The sequence below is a fragment of the Triplophysa dalaica genome, chromosome 11 (assembly GCF_015846415.1).
Source record: "Triplophysa dalaica isolate WHDGS20190420 chromosome 11, ASM1584641v1, whole genome shotgun sequence".
Taxonomy (NCBI): Eukaryota; Metazoa; Chordata; class Actinopteri; order Cypriniformes; family Nemacheilidae; genus Triplophysa; species Triplophysa dalaica.
The window spans coordinates 7595710-7611333 of NC_079552.1; the positions used below are offsets into that span (position 1 = coordinate 7595710).

Consider the following 15624-nt stretch of genomic DNA (forward strand, 5'->3'; position numbering starts at 1 on the left):
TGGTCGCAAATCAAACAATGAATCAAATGTAGACACGAAATATAAATAATAAATCATTAGGCAAGGTTTATTGTCAAGAATCAATCTAGTGTTTATTGCAAGACATTTGAAAGTTGTGCAGACGAAACAAATGTGAAAATACTGAAGCAATATTTCACAGCATAAGGTCAATTAAACGTTTTTGTCTAAAATGTCTTAGAAGTTATACATGCTATGTAATTCTTTACATTTATCACTATTTCAGCATTTACACAGGGGTCATGTTGCAAGGTCTGTGGGGAAGTCTGGTAGGCCACACAAGGGTCACAAATTCAGCAGTGCACATGCTACAAACAAAATAAGTGCATTGAGCAGTGAAGTCTTAAACTATACAATAAAATAATTTATTATAGCTATATATAACAATAATAAGATTTATAAAAACTATATAATTATACAGCATATACACAAAACTGTTCTTTACCTGAGTTAATTAATAGATTTAAATAAGTATTGTACAGCAAACTTGATTAAAGAAGTTAAAAATATCTCAATTTCTTAAAAACGAAGGCTGCATGTAGTTTAATAACCTCACAGTTCTGAAAGATTAGTATTGTTCATAATCTGGCTAATCCACCTGGTATGTGAATTAAATGCATATTATGGGTTCCTGATACATTATGATAATGTTAAGGATTAAAACGCAATCTAGGAAGACACATTTAACCGTCTCTAAAGGTTTAAAATACAATTAAAAGGTAAAAATAAAATGTACTTTCTAGGATCTCAAATTAATTATTAATAAAAGTCAACATTTATAGGTATATTTGAGGTATTTTAGATATAAGATAAACAACTGACTCTGAATGTTTAGATATATACTGTAAAGAGATGAGATGTAAACTTTTGCCATCAAATCTTTTCCTTATTTTTCTACATCACTTATGTCTATGCGTTTTCCTTTATGGTATTTTTGTCCAATCCCATAAGGCACATGGGCGGCGATGGTCCCAAGCTCCTGGGCTCCCTCAATATGAAACATCTGATCGTCAAAGAAGATGTGAGGCCTGATCTTTATAAGGAGAGGTCCCTTAGGAGCACCAGCCAGAAAGAGGGCCTCATCTACCTCCAAGCCCCAGCTCCGTAAAGTCTTCAGAACACGGACTCCAGCACTTGCAGCGCTTCGAGCTGTGACCAGGTAAGTGCGGACTGGGCAGTTAATACGCTGGTTTTTCGCATAGAACTTGCGCTGAAGTTTACCCAGTGCCTCCAGGAAGCATTTCAGTGGACCCTAGGGGACAATAACATAAACGCTTATTAAGCAACACCAACAAGTATTGAGTCAATTTCATTTACTCTGCATAATTAGTTAACATAAGTATCTGTTTTTATATTTTCAGACTTAGTCTACCTGAGCGAGCGGTTTGTTCTCGAACTCTTTCTCATGCTCAAAAAAAGTGTCCAATCCATGTTCCTTCACAATTATCTCAGACTCATCTGAAAACAGAACAGCATCTCCATCGAAGGCAACACGTAATTGTGTGTCACTGAGCTCGTTCTCATTGTCACAGGTGAACATTGTAGCGGCTGCTATTCCTGTGATAATGTAAGGAGGATTTAGCTTCATTTACAGAATGTAAAGATTCTGGCATGAAAATGTAGAATGCATGCCGTGCGCATGTAAAATACCTTGTTCGATGGCTTCTTGCACCTTTTTTGAATCTTTAGACAGGTAGAGATTGGTCATGTAGGCCTTTAGGTAACCAATTGGACTCTCCCCACCCGTCATGCAAAATCTCTCAATAGTTAAATCTATGGAGGGAATTTAAATATTTTTTGTTAACGTAATATACAAATTTTGATGATGACTGTGTTTCTGTTAAGCCAGAGTATAAATGATGTTTATAGGTTAAATTATAGTGAATGATATCAGTCTCAACTGGATAGGGATTGTAGCTCTGAGTCACCGTGAACAGAATTCCATATTGTATGGACCTTGATGTTGTCTGTCAATACCGTAGTAATTGATGCTGTTGATGAGGCGAACTCCGACCTGGGCGTGGTTATTAGTCACAAGAACAATATCAAACAACTCCTCGCTGTCTGGGTAAAGTTCCCGCAAGCGAGCGTTTACATTCATCAGTGCCTGTCAATGAGAAACAAACATTTCATAGAAGATAAATTACAATGGTCTGAGTTTGAGACCTGCCCTACAGTGGAATGCCTTCACAGTCCCTGTATGAAAACTAGTGGTGGCACAAATTTATTTTTCATCACAATGTTTAACAGATATTCAATCAGTTCTAAAGGAGATACATTTACTGTATATTGCCTAGCAATGCGTTGACCTTGAAACTATGTTATGTCAACAACTGTACATGCACACACTTGAGTATTTGTAGCAGGGATTGTAAACCGAGCTGTACCGTGTAGTATTGAGTTACAAAATAGCATCAGGTTCCTAACAGGTGGTGACGGTGGTAGTGGTTTAAGATCAGGCAGTTTTGTGAACGTTGAAGTTGAACATCGTTTTATAAAAGCTAAATCTGTTACCTTTACGAAAGGGAAAGCGACCCCCGGTGTGAAAGGCTGATCCTCGAGCTCCAGCTGATGCATAACGTACCTTTCCAGCCCCTCATCTTCAAACACCTTCCTCTCCTTCACCATGTTAAACAGCGTACGAGAGGACACCGCAATCGTTACTGCGTTGCTGGGTTTGGGCTGTGAATTAAAAGGCAAATATTCACCACATCAGTAAAGGAAAAACAAGGCGATTTGTGCTTTTCTTTACTGGGGGCGCTGTCATTCCCACACGGAAGATCGTACAGTTTGTTTCAGTATCCGGAAAACATCGCTTACCGGACGGGGCTTCTTGGTTGTTTTCAAATCGTCATATAATGCTTTGACAGCTGCCCAGTCTTTTTCATCGCTGTTGTCGGAGTTTGGCTGTCCTCCTTTTTGAACCCGTTCATGTCTGCTCATATTTTTATTATGGTTAAGCGCTGAATGAGTGTCTTTGCTTCCCTGAGCGAGCTGAACTAACGCCCGTTTCACACCGCACGCATAAGCTGTGCGTAGGGGGAGCAGCGCGAAGGGGAAAAAAACTCTTTGAGATGTCCTTTGTGCTATTTTTGCCACAAGCTTATCAAACCGACAAGAGACTCTGTAGTCCGACGTCTGGCTAAAATCCCATTGTATTCAGGCGTCAGAGGTAAGATAGACGTTACGGTCACCTGTCGGAGCCGCGTACGATGTGCGTGGCGGTGTTGGCGCGGCTTTGAAAGGATTTTTTTACTTAGCGTCTGGATAACTTACGTTCGGATAAATGTCTGGATAATCGTACGCGTGGATAAGCGCCTGGTTGTGCATTAAACATTATGGTGTACAAAGAGTGCAAATCATTATATAAAAAATATATATTAACGCCAAAATATTTACTCCCTGGAAGAAGAGATTTTGTATCTCAATGGGACTATCCTGGTAAAATAAAGATAATTTTAAAATAACCGTAACCAACAGCTTCCATGACTTTAACATCAGCTGTAAAAGCTGTTCTGTTTAATAGGCTACACTGATATTGTGTGTATGTGTGTGCATACCTCTAAAACACTCCTACGCAATGTCCTTTAGTAATAATAATCATTCAATACTTTTATTTAGCGCTTTTCTGGGTACTCAAAGCGCTACGGCAGCCATGATGTGCCAGAACGCCCACCACACCAGCTTATTGGTGGAGAGGAGACAGAGTTACGAAGCCGATTAGTACATATGGGGATGAATAGGTGCCCATGATGTATAGAGGCGAATGGGCGAATTTGGCCAGGATGGCGGGGTAACACCCCTACTCTTGTTCATTTACATTAAATGTATACATTTGGTAGACGCTTTTATCCAAAGCGACTTACATTGCAGTAACCTATACATTTATACTTGGGTATGTGCAATCCCCTGGGATCGATCCCAGTACCCAATATCGCTGATATTGTATGGGTGGGACATCTTCACATACACACACACACACACACACACACACACAAACACACACAAGGAAGGAGGGACTTTATATATACCGGAAGTAATCCAGTCGGTTTGTTAGAAGAGGGACAGCGGAACAATAGAAACATGAACATCCATTGTTAAACACCCAAAAAACATAATCAAAGCCTCAAAAATAGCTAAATAATTCCCCCTTTAAGCAATACTGTCTTTCTGCATTCCAGTATTAGAGTCCTACTATGAAAGCAAACATATCGGTTATTTTTTGTGGTAACAGGCAGAAAGTTACTTGAGACCACACAGCTCAGACGTCACTGTTAACTTCTGCGCCGAATAAAAAAAATATGCGCTGCCTACGCGTGCAGTGTGAAACCGGCGTAACCCCTCAGCATCAGCACGAAACACGGACGTCACCAGCCTCGTTTCCGCGCGTTGCAAGGATTTGATTCACATATAGCTTCCCATTTCATCACCTAAAAGATAGTTTAATATGCATATTCATGTAAAATAAGAATTATTGAAACAAGCTGTTGCTTAGATTTATGGTTATAATTATAATACAGTTGTGCTCAAAATTATTCATACCCGGCCTAGGGAATGATCAAGGAACGCTTTGTAAATAAATCCACTTTGTTAACCAAAAATGTAACCTTACATTAGAGAATAAGAATTTTATATGGGGGATGTCGTTATGAAATAATACTTTTTTCTCTAATGCACATTGCTCCTTTTATTTAATATCTTTTGAAACTTTCTTTTGCCAAGGTAACAGCTATTATTCATGATGGCCATGACAGAAGCTTCATCAACCCTAAACTATAAAATTAGCTTTTAAAAGATAGGTTTGGCACACACAGAGATAAAAAGTACCCCATGTGTAAAATTAAGTATAGCATACTGCTTTATCTTAAATATTTTGGTCCTAATTTTCTGCTAGAGATCCATATTATTTATATAGAATGAATCATAGATTGTAGCAAATATCAACAGTTAAAAATGAAAATCAAAACCTGACTCTCTCTCTCTTAGAAGTCATGTAATGCAGGGGCCAAGGTTGGATCTTGCATAGGACCCACCCACATTTTATGTGCTTCTGATGCTCGGAGGGTGTGGAGAGAATATATATAAAGGAATTGTCTCGATATCCTGTCAAGTGCTCTCCAAACTCAGAGCTGTTATCTTTTTTAAAAGAAGGTTCAATTAATTATGAACAGTGAGAATTCCCCCAATTTTTATTGTCAGATTAAAGGTTACTTTAAAAAAAATAGATCAAGAGGATTAACAATGCAGATTTATATTCACAGCCTTGATCACATTTACCTTTAGGGGATAATTTTGAGAAAAATAATCATCATATATAAGTGTAGCTATTTATTTCCTTTTGTGCATATTCAGAATTACCAACATCTGGACACGTGGAATAGCAAGCATCATGTTTATTATGAGAAAACAAAAAGGTACAGAGCGTAATTAAGGTAAAATACTAAAACATTTATAAAACTTTATGATCAATTTATTGTTTTATTTGACCATTTATATATTGTTGCTGTCAAGCATAACACTTTTATATCCATATTTCATGATTTTCACTTTTTCATAAATAATTAATATTGATCATCTATATCTGTGGGTTTTGCAAATATTAAACCAAAATACGTTTTTTGCTCCATTTCCTGAAATGTTGAAGTTTTGGCGGTATGAGGTTTGAGCCTGACAGAGACAACATGCCAACTATTTTTTTGCCTTCGTTTCTTGCACTTATAAAGCCATAAAACACAACAGTGAAATGATTACCAAAGTATCTTCCCTCATTATAGAAATCACACCAGCAGAACCAGTCATCATGCTTAATTCTTAATTACTGCATACCCCAAAAGGTACATAAGCACCAACAACACCATGTTCTAGGGCTCCATCAACATGTGATTGTTGGTCATCAAAGAAGATGTGAGGTTTAATAGCTTTTAGTATGGGCCCTTTATGAGCACCACCGAGAAAGAATGCCTCATCTATGCCCAATCCATGCTCCTGTAGAGTCTTGAAGCCTCTTATTGCAGGACTGCCTGCGTTGCGAGATGTTACTAAGTAGGTACGGACTGGACAGATGTTTGTAAATCTCTTTTGAATGAAGAGTAATGCTTTAGCAAACTCTCCTAGAGGGCCCTGCAAAATAATTCCACACACAAACATTCATTTTTAAAGATAATATTTACCAACCAAAATACTAATGCAATATTTTAGACTAACAGCCTACCACTCTCAGAACTTTGTCTTCTAAATCCTCCTCGTTTTGCAAGAAAGCATCTAGACCTCTCTCTTTGTAGACTCTCTCCGATTCATCTGAAAACAGGACTCCATCACCATCAAAGGCCACACGTAACTTGTCATCACTGAGCTCAGTGTAATCGGTCTGGAACATGATGGCTGCTCCATATCCTGAAAAAATTCGGCATTTTTAACAATTTTTTGTTGTTGTTGTTTTATTATGCTGGTAGACTTCATTGACACATTCTAAGTGCAGTATTGGATTGATGTTATCCTGTAGCTCCCATTTTGCAATTTTGTTGGTTCGGGTTAACGCCTGTAAAAAATTATTGCAGCTAATTCTTAAAATCTGTTTATAGGAAATACACAGAAGCAGTTTGACAAGGACCCTCTTTGATATGGATTGAGGTAACTCAATGACACAGCTTTGTGACATAAATGTAATTTACTTTAATATATCTTTTTTTTTTATTTAATTGCAAAATCATTTAATCTCTCACCTGCTTTGATGGCCTCTCTTACACTATCTGAGTCCGTCGATAGGTAGAGAACAGGCTTCAGGTCATTAAGATACTCAAGTAGTGTTTTCTTTGCAGTAATCTGACGGATATGGTCAATTTTCAGACCTGCACAAACACCATTACAACAGTATAACAGTATTGGAAATGTATTGATATCAATGATCATCTTTCAGAATTAACGTGTTATAGTAAATAGATGAAAAACTTAGTCGGTTTTCATTTTGGTTAACTATTTCTTGATGCCATTAAAAGAAAAAAAAATCACACAAAGACTTTTCTAGTCCTTACCATAAACATTTTCCTGACAGCTCTTAGTTATTAACACAATTTTAAACCGCCCTTCATTGACTTCTTCCTGATCCATATGTTGATTCACCATATTTATAGCCTAGAATGACCATAATATTGTTAGAAATGCATTAGATAACAACAGATAAACAATGCTGGTCCAGAGGCACTTCCTTTTATGATTTGTATTATGATTATTTTTTAAAATATTTAATTTAAACTTAAAGATTATCGTTTAAGCTTGTAGATTTAAAGGGATACTTCTCTCAAAAATGAAAATTCTGTCATCATTTACTCATCTTCGAGTTGTTCCAAATCCATCATCATTCCCAAGGAGAGTAAATGATCACAGAATTTTCATTATTGGGTGAAGTATCCCTTTAATTCTGGTTGACCTTTTAACAATATGCAATACAAACTTATTTCTATAGCAAAATAAAAACATCAGAGATGGCCAAAGTGTTTTTGCAGCTACAAAAAGCAACACAATTATTGAAAAACCATCAACATCATCTGAAATTAAGCCACAAACCTAATTTTTTTTCAATTGTAGCTAAATGGACAGGTAGTCATAGGCGAGATAAATGTACATCCAACTGTTTATTATTGGAAAATAAACCCTTCAGTCTGATACCAAACTCTTCCGCTTTGTGTTAAACCCTGTCAAAGTTCTGCGATATTAACCAGTTTTACTGTACATTACCTATACTTCTTATTTATAACATTATAATTTAAATTCTGTTACCTTGACAAATGGAAAAGCTACTCCTTTAATATCTGTTCTCTCCTGGTTAAATAATGCACATGATGTCACAGCAATGGTGAATGATGTCATCTAAAAAGTAAAGATGGTTAAAGAAGGGCTAGAACTTAACTTAATTGACTGATAAGTCCAAATGTAGTTTTTAGGTAACAATATAACAACAATGTTTGACTAATGTTTTCTCTGTTAATAGACATGTCCTCACCTTGGAATTAAGTTATATCTGCATTTTGAGCAGTTTTGAGGGATCTTTAAAGTTTTTGCATCCTTTTTGACCATGCAGTTAAAACAAAAAACTAAGTTTTGTTTTCTAAAACAAATATACAAAATGTTCACAACATAACGGAAAAAAACATCACATAGGCTAATGTAAATAAATTGTAAGAGAATAAAAATATGTGAATAACTATATTTGGACAAAAATGTCAGATAGAACCTTATTATTCCAAAGCGACGATTTTGCACATTTTTCGATTATGCGGCACACCACAGTAGTGAAAGTGCACGGTTTAGTGGAATTTATGATGAATATGCATGAACTTACCTTTGAAAGTTTGAAATTACACCGCGTACATGCTGCGTCATTGAGTGTCATGCGCACACCGATGTAAACAGTGTCACGTGTAAGTGGAGAATGGCGGAAGGAGTGGCGCTGCCGACTTAAGATGTGTCTTATGAAGGCACTTTTATCTTAACGTGTTAATAAATACCATTTAGGAACAAACAGCGAACTAAGATTGCAAAACAGCATGGATGATTGCCATATGCATTCCACGCAGTATAAGTGTTAACTAACTTAGAAGTCCGCTAGCGACGCTTAAGTTTGCGTCTCGTAATTTAACAACTAAACAAAATCGCATTGCAACACATTGCTGTTTTCAAATGTCTATTTAAGTCAGCTATATTAGCTATCCGGCACCCATCCGGAAAAACACTGACATTTAATTATTTATAATAAAGTGATGTCAGTAATATTGACCATTTCAATATCAAGCCATAAAGCTAAAACTACATGTGTGTTTGGCTATATATCTTGATTACAATAGAGCAAATGTGAAGTAGGCTTTAGTACAATCACACATACTTGTGTTCCCTTACTATAATCTACAATGGAATGAAAAATGTATTTATTGATCACAGTTAATCAAACAAACATACGCTTTGCTTTCCTTTTGTTTCCTTAAACTTTACTTTTCAGTGAAAAGGTAATTCAACTTGTTATTGAGACTATAACAATAACACTGATTTTTGTTTATCTTTTCAACCTGTGTTGAGTCTGTACTAATGAAAATTTCAATAGCATCTGGCTGTAGAATTGCACCTGCACTCTCAGATAGCTTCACTTCCTGTGGCGTCACTTGCAGTCGACACCTACCCGTGACGTCACATGCAATCGACACAAATAAACCGAGAAGGGTCTGGCTGCAGCCTATTAACTTGCACTCTCAGACTTGCACGGTCAGACACCTAAGCTTCCTGTGCATGGCGTTAGTTTAATGACAAATGTCGCGAGCACATTATTACAAAGCGAGAGCGAATTTATGCAATACGAGCGCGCGAACCTCCGCTCTCACGCCGATTTCCTTTGATCATGCACACAACTGAACGCGCGCTCCCAATTATACGCTGCTCTGCTGTCGCTCAGTGTGTGTTTGCGTAGTCAAAATGCCTGCCGTGCGTTCACGCATCCTTTGGTTGTCCTGCTCTCGAGAGTTCCACTTGTGTTTTCTGGGATTGTAAACTGTCAAAAGTAGTCAACCAATCAGGTATAGGGTTCCGTGGCGGGCCAATGAAAATGCGACCTCTAACATGGCATCTTATTTGTTGAAAGTGACTCGACGTACTCGTACTACCAGGTAAAAGTTTTGATCTATTTGATGCATAATTATTAATCAAATGTATATTAGAAATGAAGGGGGAGTTAGGGCGCTTTATAGGCTACATATGTAGGCTAAAATAATCAAAAATCGTCACTTTGATCATGTAAGAGTGTGAAGCTGACCTCTTACCCTATGTTGCGCTGCCATCTTGGGAGATTCGTACTCCACTGCTATTATTGTTCTGATATGTACCGTAACTTGTAATAAATATCATGTTAGAATAAAGCAATCTTAAGACACCAATCTAAATTTTTCTGTTATCAATTTAGTACTATTTTGACAATACTATTTTTAGTGTACGAGATGCAAGAGGACCACATGAACTGACTAGGATGTTTATATGTAGCCTACAAAGCATCAAAACGCCCCCTTCATTTCTATGCATTTGATTAATAATGTTGCATCAAATATATTAAAACTTTATACAATACACCACAACTTGATTTATAAAAAGGAGCTCTGACGTTAACAGAGACATACATTTACTTTAGATAAGTTCACTGTTGTCTTAGTGTCTGTATTGACAACAAAGGATTGGTCAAAAAATACTCAACGTGGCAAGCTTTTAGGATGGTCAGGATATTTTAAATAGTTGTTACAACAGCAAAATTTGAGCAGTTTCAGTTACTTTATAATGATGTTTTGAATATATGAGAAAGATATGAGAAAGCTCACCTCTGAACCTCACCTCAAACGTGTTCCTTTAAGTCTTTGTGTTCAATGGCAGCAAACAATGGTTCACAATTGGTTTTGAATTTGTTTAAATTATTTGCATTCGGGAATGGAGTGAAAGCTTTTCATATCCTACCTTTAAACGAATGGCATTTATTTATTTGTTTGTTGAGACTAAACCAACAAGATATTCCACATATGTACTGTAATAGGGCCGTGACTGTCACGTGCTGCGGGTGCGGTGAGTTGCATGAAACTCCAGAGCAGTATTCAAAAGAGTTGCTTTAATAAATCCACGAACATAAAATCCAAATAGGAGCAAGACAGGAACAAACCAAGACGTTACTAAAACAAAACCAGACAATGAACTAAAGAAACAGACAAGCATAAATACTCTTGTAAAGAGTAAAAGTGAGCGACTTATTAACAACTAAGGACATCAGAAACAGAAGACAAAAACACAACAAAACAGAATATTACAGTGACGGTGCCCATGACAAATGCACCACAGCGGTGGTAAAGTCCCATGACGGTGGTGAACTGCCACCGGAGTAACGAACGCTCAACTGTCTCCGACCACGCCCTCCGCACCTGCGCTCTTCCCCAACGTTACCTGTTCACTTTAACCGGACTATTGACCCCTTGGACTTCATTTCCCATCATGCATCACACCTCGGCAGCCATCTTTGATTGTACCCTCATCTGTCACCCATTACACGGACACTATTTATATGCACACCAATCTTGTAGTCTTTGTCAGGTGTAGTTGTTACTTTGTGTTTCTAGTTCCGACCCCCTTGTTACGTGGATGTTTTTGCCTTGTTAGATTCTCATGGATTATCTTTTGTTACGTGGATGTTTGTTGGAGTTTTTCCCTGTGGATTTAATTCAATTCAATATATTTATATAGCGCTTTTTACAATGTGCATTGTTACAAAGCAGTTTTACAGGAGAAAATAAGAAAAACACAGAAAGATGAAACACAGCACAGTGCATGGTGTTTATAGAACAAGCAAGATCATTCTAATAAATAATATCTAATAAAAAATAGATTGTGGATGTTTTTATTTAAAATATTTTACATTAACAACACACAAATTATTGGCATACTTTACCGTTGGTTCGAGCGTTGGTCTTGCTTAGATCTTGCACACAGATGCCTTATATCTGTGTTTAATACCTTACCAACCAGAAAAAAACAATGCAACACACATTTCTATAGCACGTTTTGCAGGTAAAGGTGTGTATTTTTCGTTTATGAAGTGTTAATAAGCCATGCAAGAAAGTCTGGTTATTATCTTCATAACATGTAAATAGACTGCTTTGCATCATTGGTTTTTGTGATCGTGTACATGTCTGTATGTGTGTGTGAATAGAGGGAATTCAAGCTTTACTCCGATAAAAATGAGAGAATGCTTTGACTCAGATAGATGGTGTAATTACCCATAATCCTAAGGGGCAGCTCTCACTTCACACACACAAGCACACAGAGGCACACCTGGGGTTCTCTTACATGTGAATGGGGGCAGATATCTGTCATCAGTCCTGATTCTCTTTCCCGCTACATAACACCCTCTGTGCCGCAGCCAGCAACTGCTGTTTATTTAACTTGTGACTAAGGCCAAAGAAATGAAGGTTTCTTCTAGTAGATGCAGAGAGAGAAAAGCTGTTCTTCAAATTGCTCTTACCTACTGTAAAAATGAGGCTGAGAAAAGTCTTTGTTTTTGTAAAGAGGGAACATGATTTTCACAGAGTATGGCAGGTGGAGTGGTGTTTTAATATTTACTTTGTAGGATGGTTGTGAGCCTAAAACTATGGAACATGTCGTTCTTTCTCTCTGAATGTTTTTTTTATTTAACTTTTTATTTAAAGTCCAGAGCAAAGTGTGGTTGATAGAAAGTTCATGCAAAATTCAAACTCGGACCTTCTCAGAATGAGTATAATTCAAAACACGTATCAACCAAATGAGCCATAGAAGTTGTTGTTATTTGCCAAAAAAATCTTTATTTTTGCAGTGTTTAGGATGGTCAGATTTCTAAATCTCATCCAAATCCCTGTGAGATCATATTCCGAGCACGTAGCTGGACTGCATCAGAATTTATGAAAAAAAGCTATGTAATGTCTTCCACCTCAATTTATTAGAACAAACACATTGATTATTTATTCAGCATTAAAATTCAACTAAACTGATCATTTAAAATCTGCATAATTCCCACGATCCCCTAATCTTCTCCCATGAGTGTGAAGAACGTTAAAAAATTCTAAACAGTTAGAAGTCGGTTTGTCACGTAGCTAATAAAAAGCAGCTTTAGTGGAGCTAACAAATGCCTTGCCTGACTGAAACGGTCATGGACTGTCAGTGACTCTGGCCGGAGCTGAGCTGTGATTAATGATGGTGTTTGGTGGTTTGCTAACCCTCTCCTCACTTCTGCTCACAGTTTTGTGCTTCTATGTAACTTCTCATGTTGAAGAATGCTGGTCTGGTATCAGAGCTTTTCAGTTTACGTCCTGACAAATATAATCATATAGACAACTGGGAGCTGATTTCAGTCCAGAGGGATCGCTTGACAGGTGTAAGCTCAGTACAGATGACGAACAACAGTGACCCTGTTAACATTCCATCCTCATGTCTTTCATGTCCACTGAGACTGTAAAACTGCTATTGAATGTTTTTATACTAGAATGCTCAAATGTGAGCTGCCGAAATGCAGCCTAGTAAAATCTGTAGCTATATATACTACATACTAGCTAGATTTGGAGTATTGAGTGTTTCATGGGACACACGCCCGGCCTGATGATAACTTCCAGTCTGTATTTGGTTATCGGTCTGGCTATGGTGACTATAATATTCCATTCCATTTTCTACCGCTTATCCGAACTACCTCGGGTCACGGGGGTGACTATAATATAACAATTCATTTTATATTTAATTTATATTAACATTAATTTATATTCATGTTTAATTGTATAATAATTGTACTAAATTGAATTAAAACTACTCAACAGTCTTTGCCGAGGTCTAGCGGAATTTAAGTGTGGGCCATGTAATGTTTGTTTATGTTGTTGCCGCTGAAACCGTACTTATTTCCACCCCCCTTTTTATCACAGAAGCCTGTGATTGATGTAAAGAACTACTGTGTCAGAAGTAACCCCGCTGAAAAGACAAGATTTGGTGATTAACAGATGTTGTGTTGTTGGTGTTGGTCCCCAGCATGGAATGTTCCCGTCAGACCTTTTATCTAGCAAGACTTTGATGGTCAAGCAGTTTTACTAGATAGGCTAACACCAAAACAATGTATATTGTAAACTACCCTGAAACAGCAGATGAATTCTTAAAATCTCACAGATTAGATCAATTATCTTTTTTATTATATAAATCAGTTATACAATTAATGTTAGAACAGTGTAATTGGTCAGTATATTTCCTAAACTGCCAACTGTTGCATTCTATAGTAAAAAGCGAAAGGATTGCAATGTTTAATCATCAGATGCGGAGAAATTGCTTTGTGCTTATGTGGATTTAACTAGAAGACTGTGAAAAAAATGTGAACGAGTAATATTTAGAAAAAAAACTCTTCTCTATCACATGTCTGCTTTCCTCATTTTTCTTTATCTCTGACATAATGCTACACCTGCACACTCAGCTTTCTCTCTCGCTCGTTCTCTCTCTCTTTCCAACATCAACATCCCTTTATTTTCCCAGCTTTAGTTGGTTTGATAGATGATCCAAGCAGAGTAGCGCTGAGGTATTTTATGCAGCAGCTATGATTCTTGCTCATCTTATTTCAGTCCAAACAGTCCAGAATTCATCTGTTTATTTCTACTCTCTGGCTGCAGGGCTTGAGGTAACAAGTGTGGTGTGCTTTACTCTAATTGTTTGTGTTGAATAATGACACAGAGACAGAGCGGATGAATTTAACAAGGCTTGATGTAGCCAACATTTTGCCATCCCATGATCCCATACTGTACAAGTCGCAGCCAAAACAGTGATGTAAGTGATCGGAGTAGCTGCGCAAGTAAGAGGGGAAACATTCATGCCCCTCACGACCCTGTAAAACAACGCTTGCTGGCAAATCATGGAACTATAACTAAAGTATAGACCTGTGCTTATTCTCAGATTTTGTTGGAAAATGTTGTATTTTTATACTGGCTGGATTGTGCCAATAAACATTGATTTAACAAGCAGGTCTATTCTTATCAAACTCTATTAGAAAAGCCATTATTATCAGTGTCAGTTGTACTTGAACTATGTAAGCTGCTAATTCATACCTTTAGCCACAGGAGGACGACAAACTCTACATTTGTTCTAGTGTGGCAAATGCTGTATGATGAGAAAAGATCTGAGGACACAGATTTTGAATTTCAGTGATGGTTTAGACCGTTTTATGTTAGTTAGTGCTGGTTAGTACTAGTTTTAGTGGTAAAGCAGCAAATCTATGGGGTTTATCAGGGAAAATAATTATATAATACTTTAAACTAGACATTAGAGATTTTGCTATCTCTAATGTCTGTAATAAGTGCACTGTAAGTCGCTTTGGATAAAAGCGTCTGCCAAATGACTAAATGTAAATGTAAATGCTATGCAGTTACTAACATAGCCTTAATATTTCTCTACTTTATATTCACGTGTTTTTTCAGAACTAAATGTTCAAGTTAATAGCTAATCTTAGTTAATTTGCACAGTTTTACAGTGCATTCCTATACATTTTATCAGTGTTCCCTGAGAATTGAACCCAAGGTTGGTGAGATAGAGGAAAACTACAAATATTGAGGATCACTTGACACAATCTTTTAACCTGATATTGTATGTTTCAATGTTTGAAATTACTTTTGTAGACAAATATAATTATGCCAACATATTAAAGGGATAGTTTACCCCAAAATGAAAATTCTGTCATAATCACCCTCTAGTCATTTTATACCCGTATGACTTTCTTATGCAGAACACAAAATATTTGGAAGAATGTTGGTAACCAAACAACGGTGGTACCCATTCACATCTAAAGTACACGGACACAAAACCAATGCAAGACAGTGGGTACAGCCATTGTTCGGATACCAAAATTCTTCAGAATATCTTTTGTGTTCTGCAGAAGAATGAAAGTCATACAGGTTTAAAATGACAAGCCGGTGAGTAAATGTTAATATAATTTTTTATTTTTAGGATATATTTATTAAAAATATTATTGAAAAGGATTACTTGGATGAAATAATGATAAGAAAGCCGCCAATAAGAGTCCAGCATGGAAATCCCTTTAAT

At 36.9% G+C, this 15624-nt stretch overlaps 2 protein-coding genes across 5 annotated transcripts; both read right to left on the reverse strand.

Moving 5' to 3' along the window:
- Window positions 1-66: 66 nt before the first annotated feature.
- nt5c1ba (5'-nucleotidase, cytosolic IB a) lies at window positions 67-5273 on the reverse strand. Of its 2 annotated transcripts, none has more exons than XM_056760282.1 (6): window positions 2839-5273; window positions 2533-2700; window positions 1996-2125; window positions 1669-1791; window positions 1391-1575; window positions 67-1270 (listed from the first exon to the last, which is right to left on the reverse strand). In XM_056760282.1, exons 1-6 carry the CDS (start codon window positions 2959-2961, stop codon window positions 905-907), a joined length of 1095 nt encoding a protein of 364 aa, XP_056616260.1. In that variant the 5' UTR covers window positions 2962-5273; the 3' UTR covers window positions 67-904. The 2 variants fall into 2 exon arrangements, with proteins under 2 accessions (XP_056616260.1, XP_056616259.1); XM_056760281.1 differs by having other exon boundaries at window positions 1975-2125.
- A 123-nt stretch (window positions 5274-5396) lies between these two features.
- LOC130431323 (cytosolic 5'-nucleotidase 1A-like) lies at window positions 5397-15346 on the reverse strand. Of its 3 annotated transcripts, none has more exons than XM_056760286.1 (6): window positions 10368-15346; window positions 7795-7884; window positions 7050-7149; window positions 6741-6866; window positions 6230-6411; window positions 5397-6138 (listed from the first exon to the last, which is right to left on the reverse strand). In XM_056760286.1, exons 2-6 carry the CDS (start codon window positions 7882-7884, stop codon window positions 5830-5832), a joined length of 807 nt encoding a protein of 268 aa, XP_056616264.1. In that variant the 5' UTR covers window positions 10368-15346; the 3' UTR covers window positions 5397-5829. The 3 variants fall into 3 exon arrangements, with proteins under 3 accessions (XP_056616264.1, XP_056616263.1, XP_056616262.1); XM_056760285.1 differs by having other exon boundaries at window positions 10381-15343; XM_056760284.1 differs by lacking the exon at window positions 10368-15346 and adding an exon at window positions 8357-10359.
- Window positions 15347-15624: the final 278 nt, after the last annotated feature.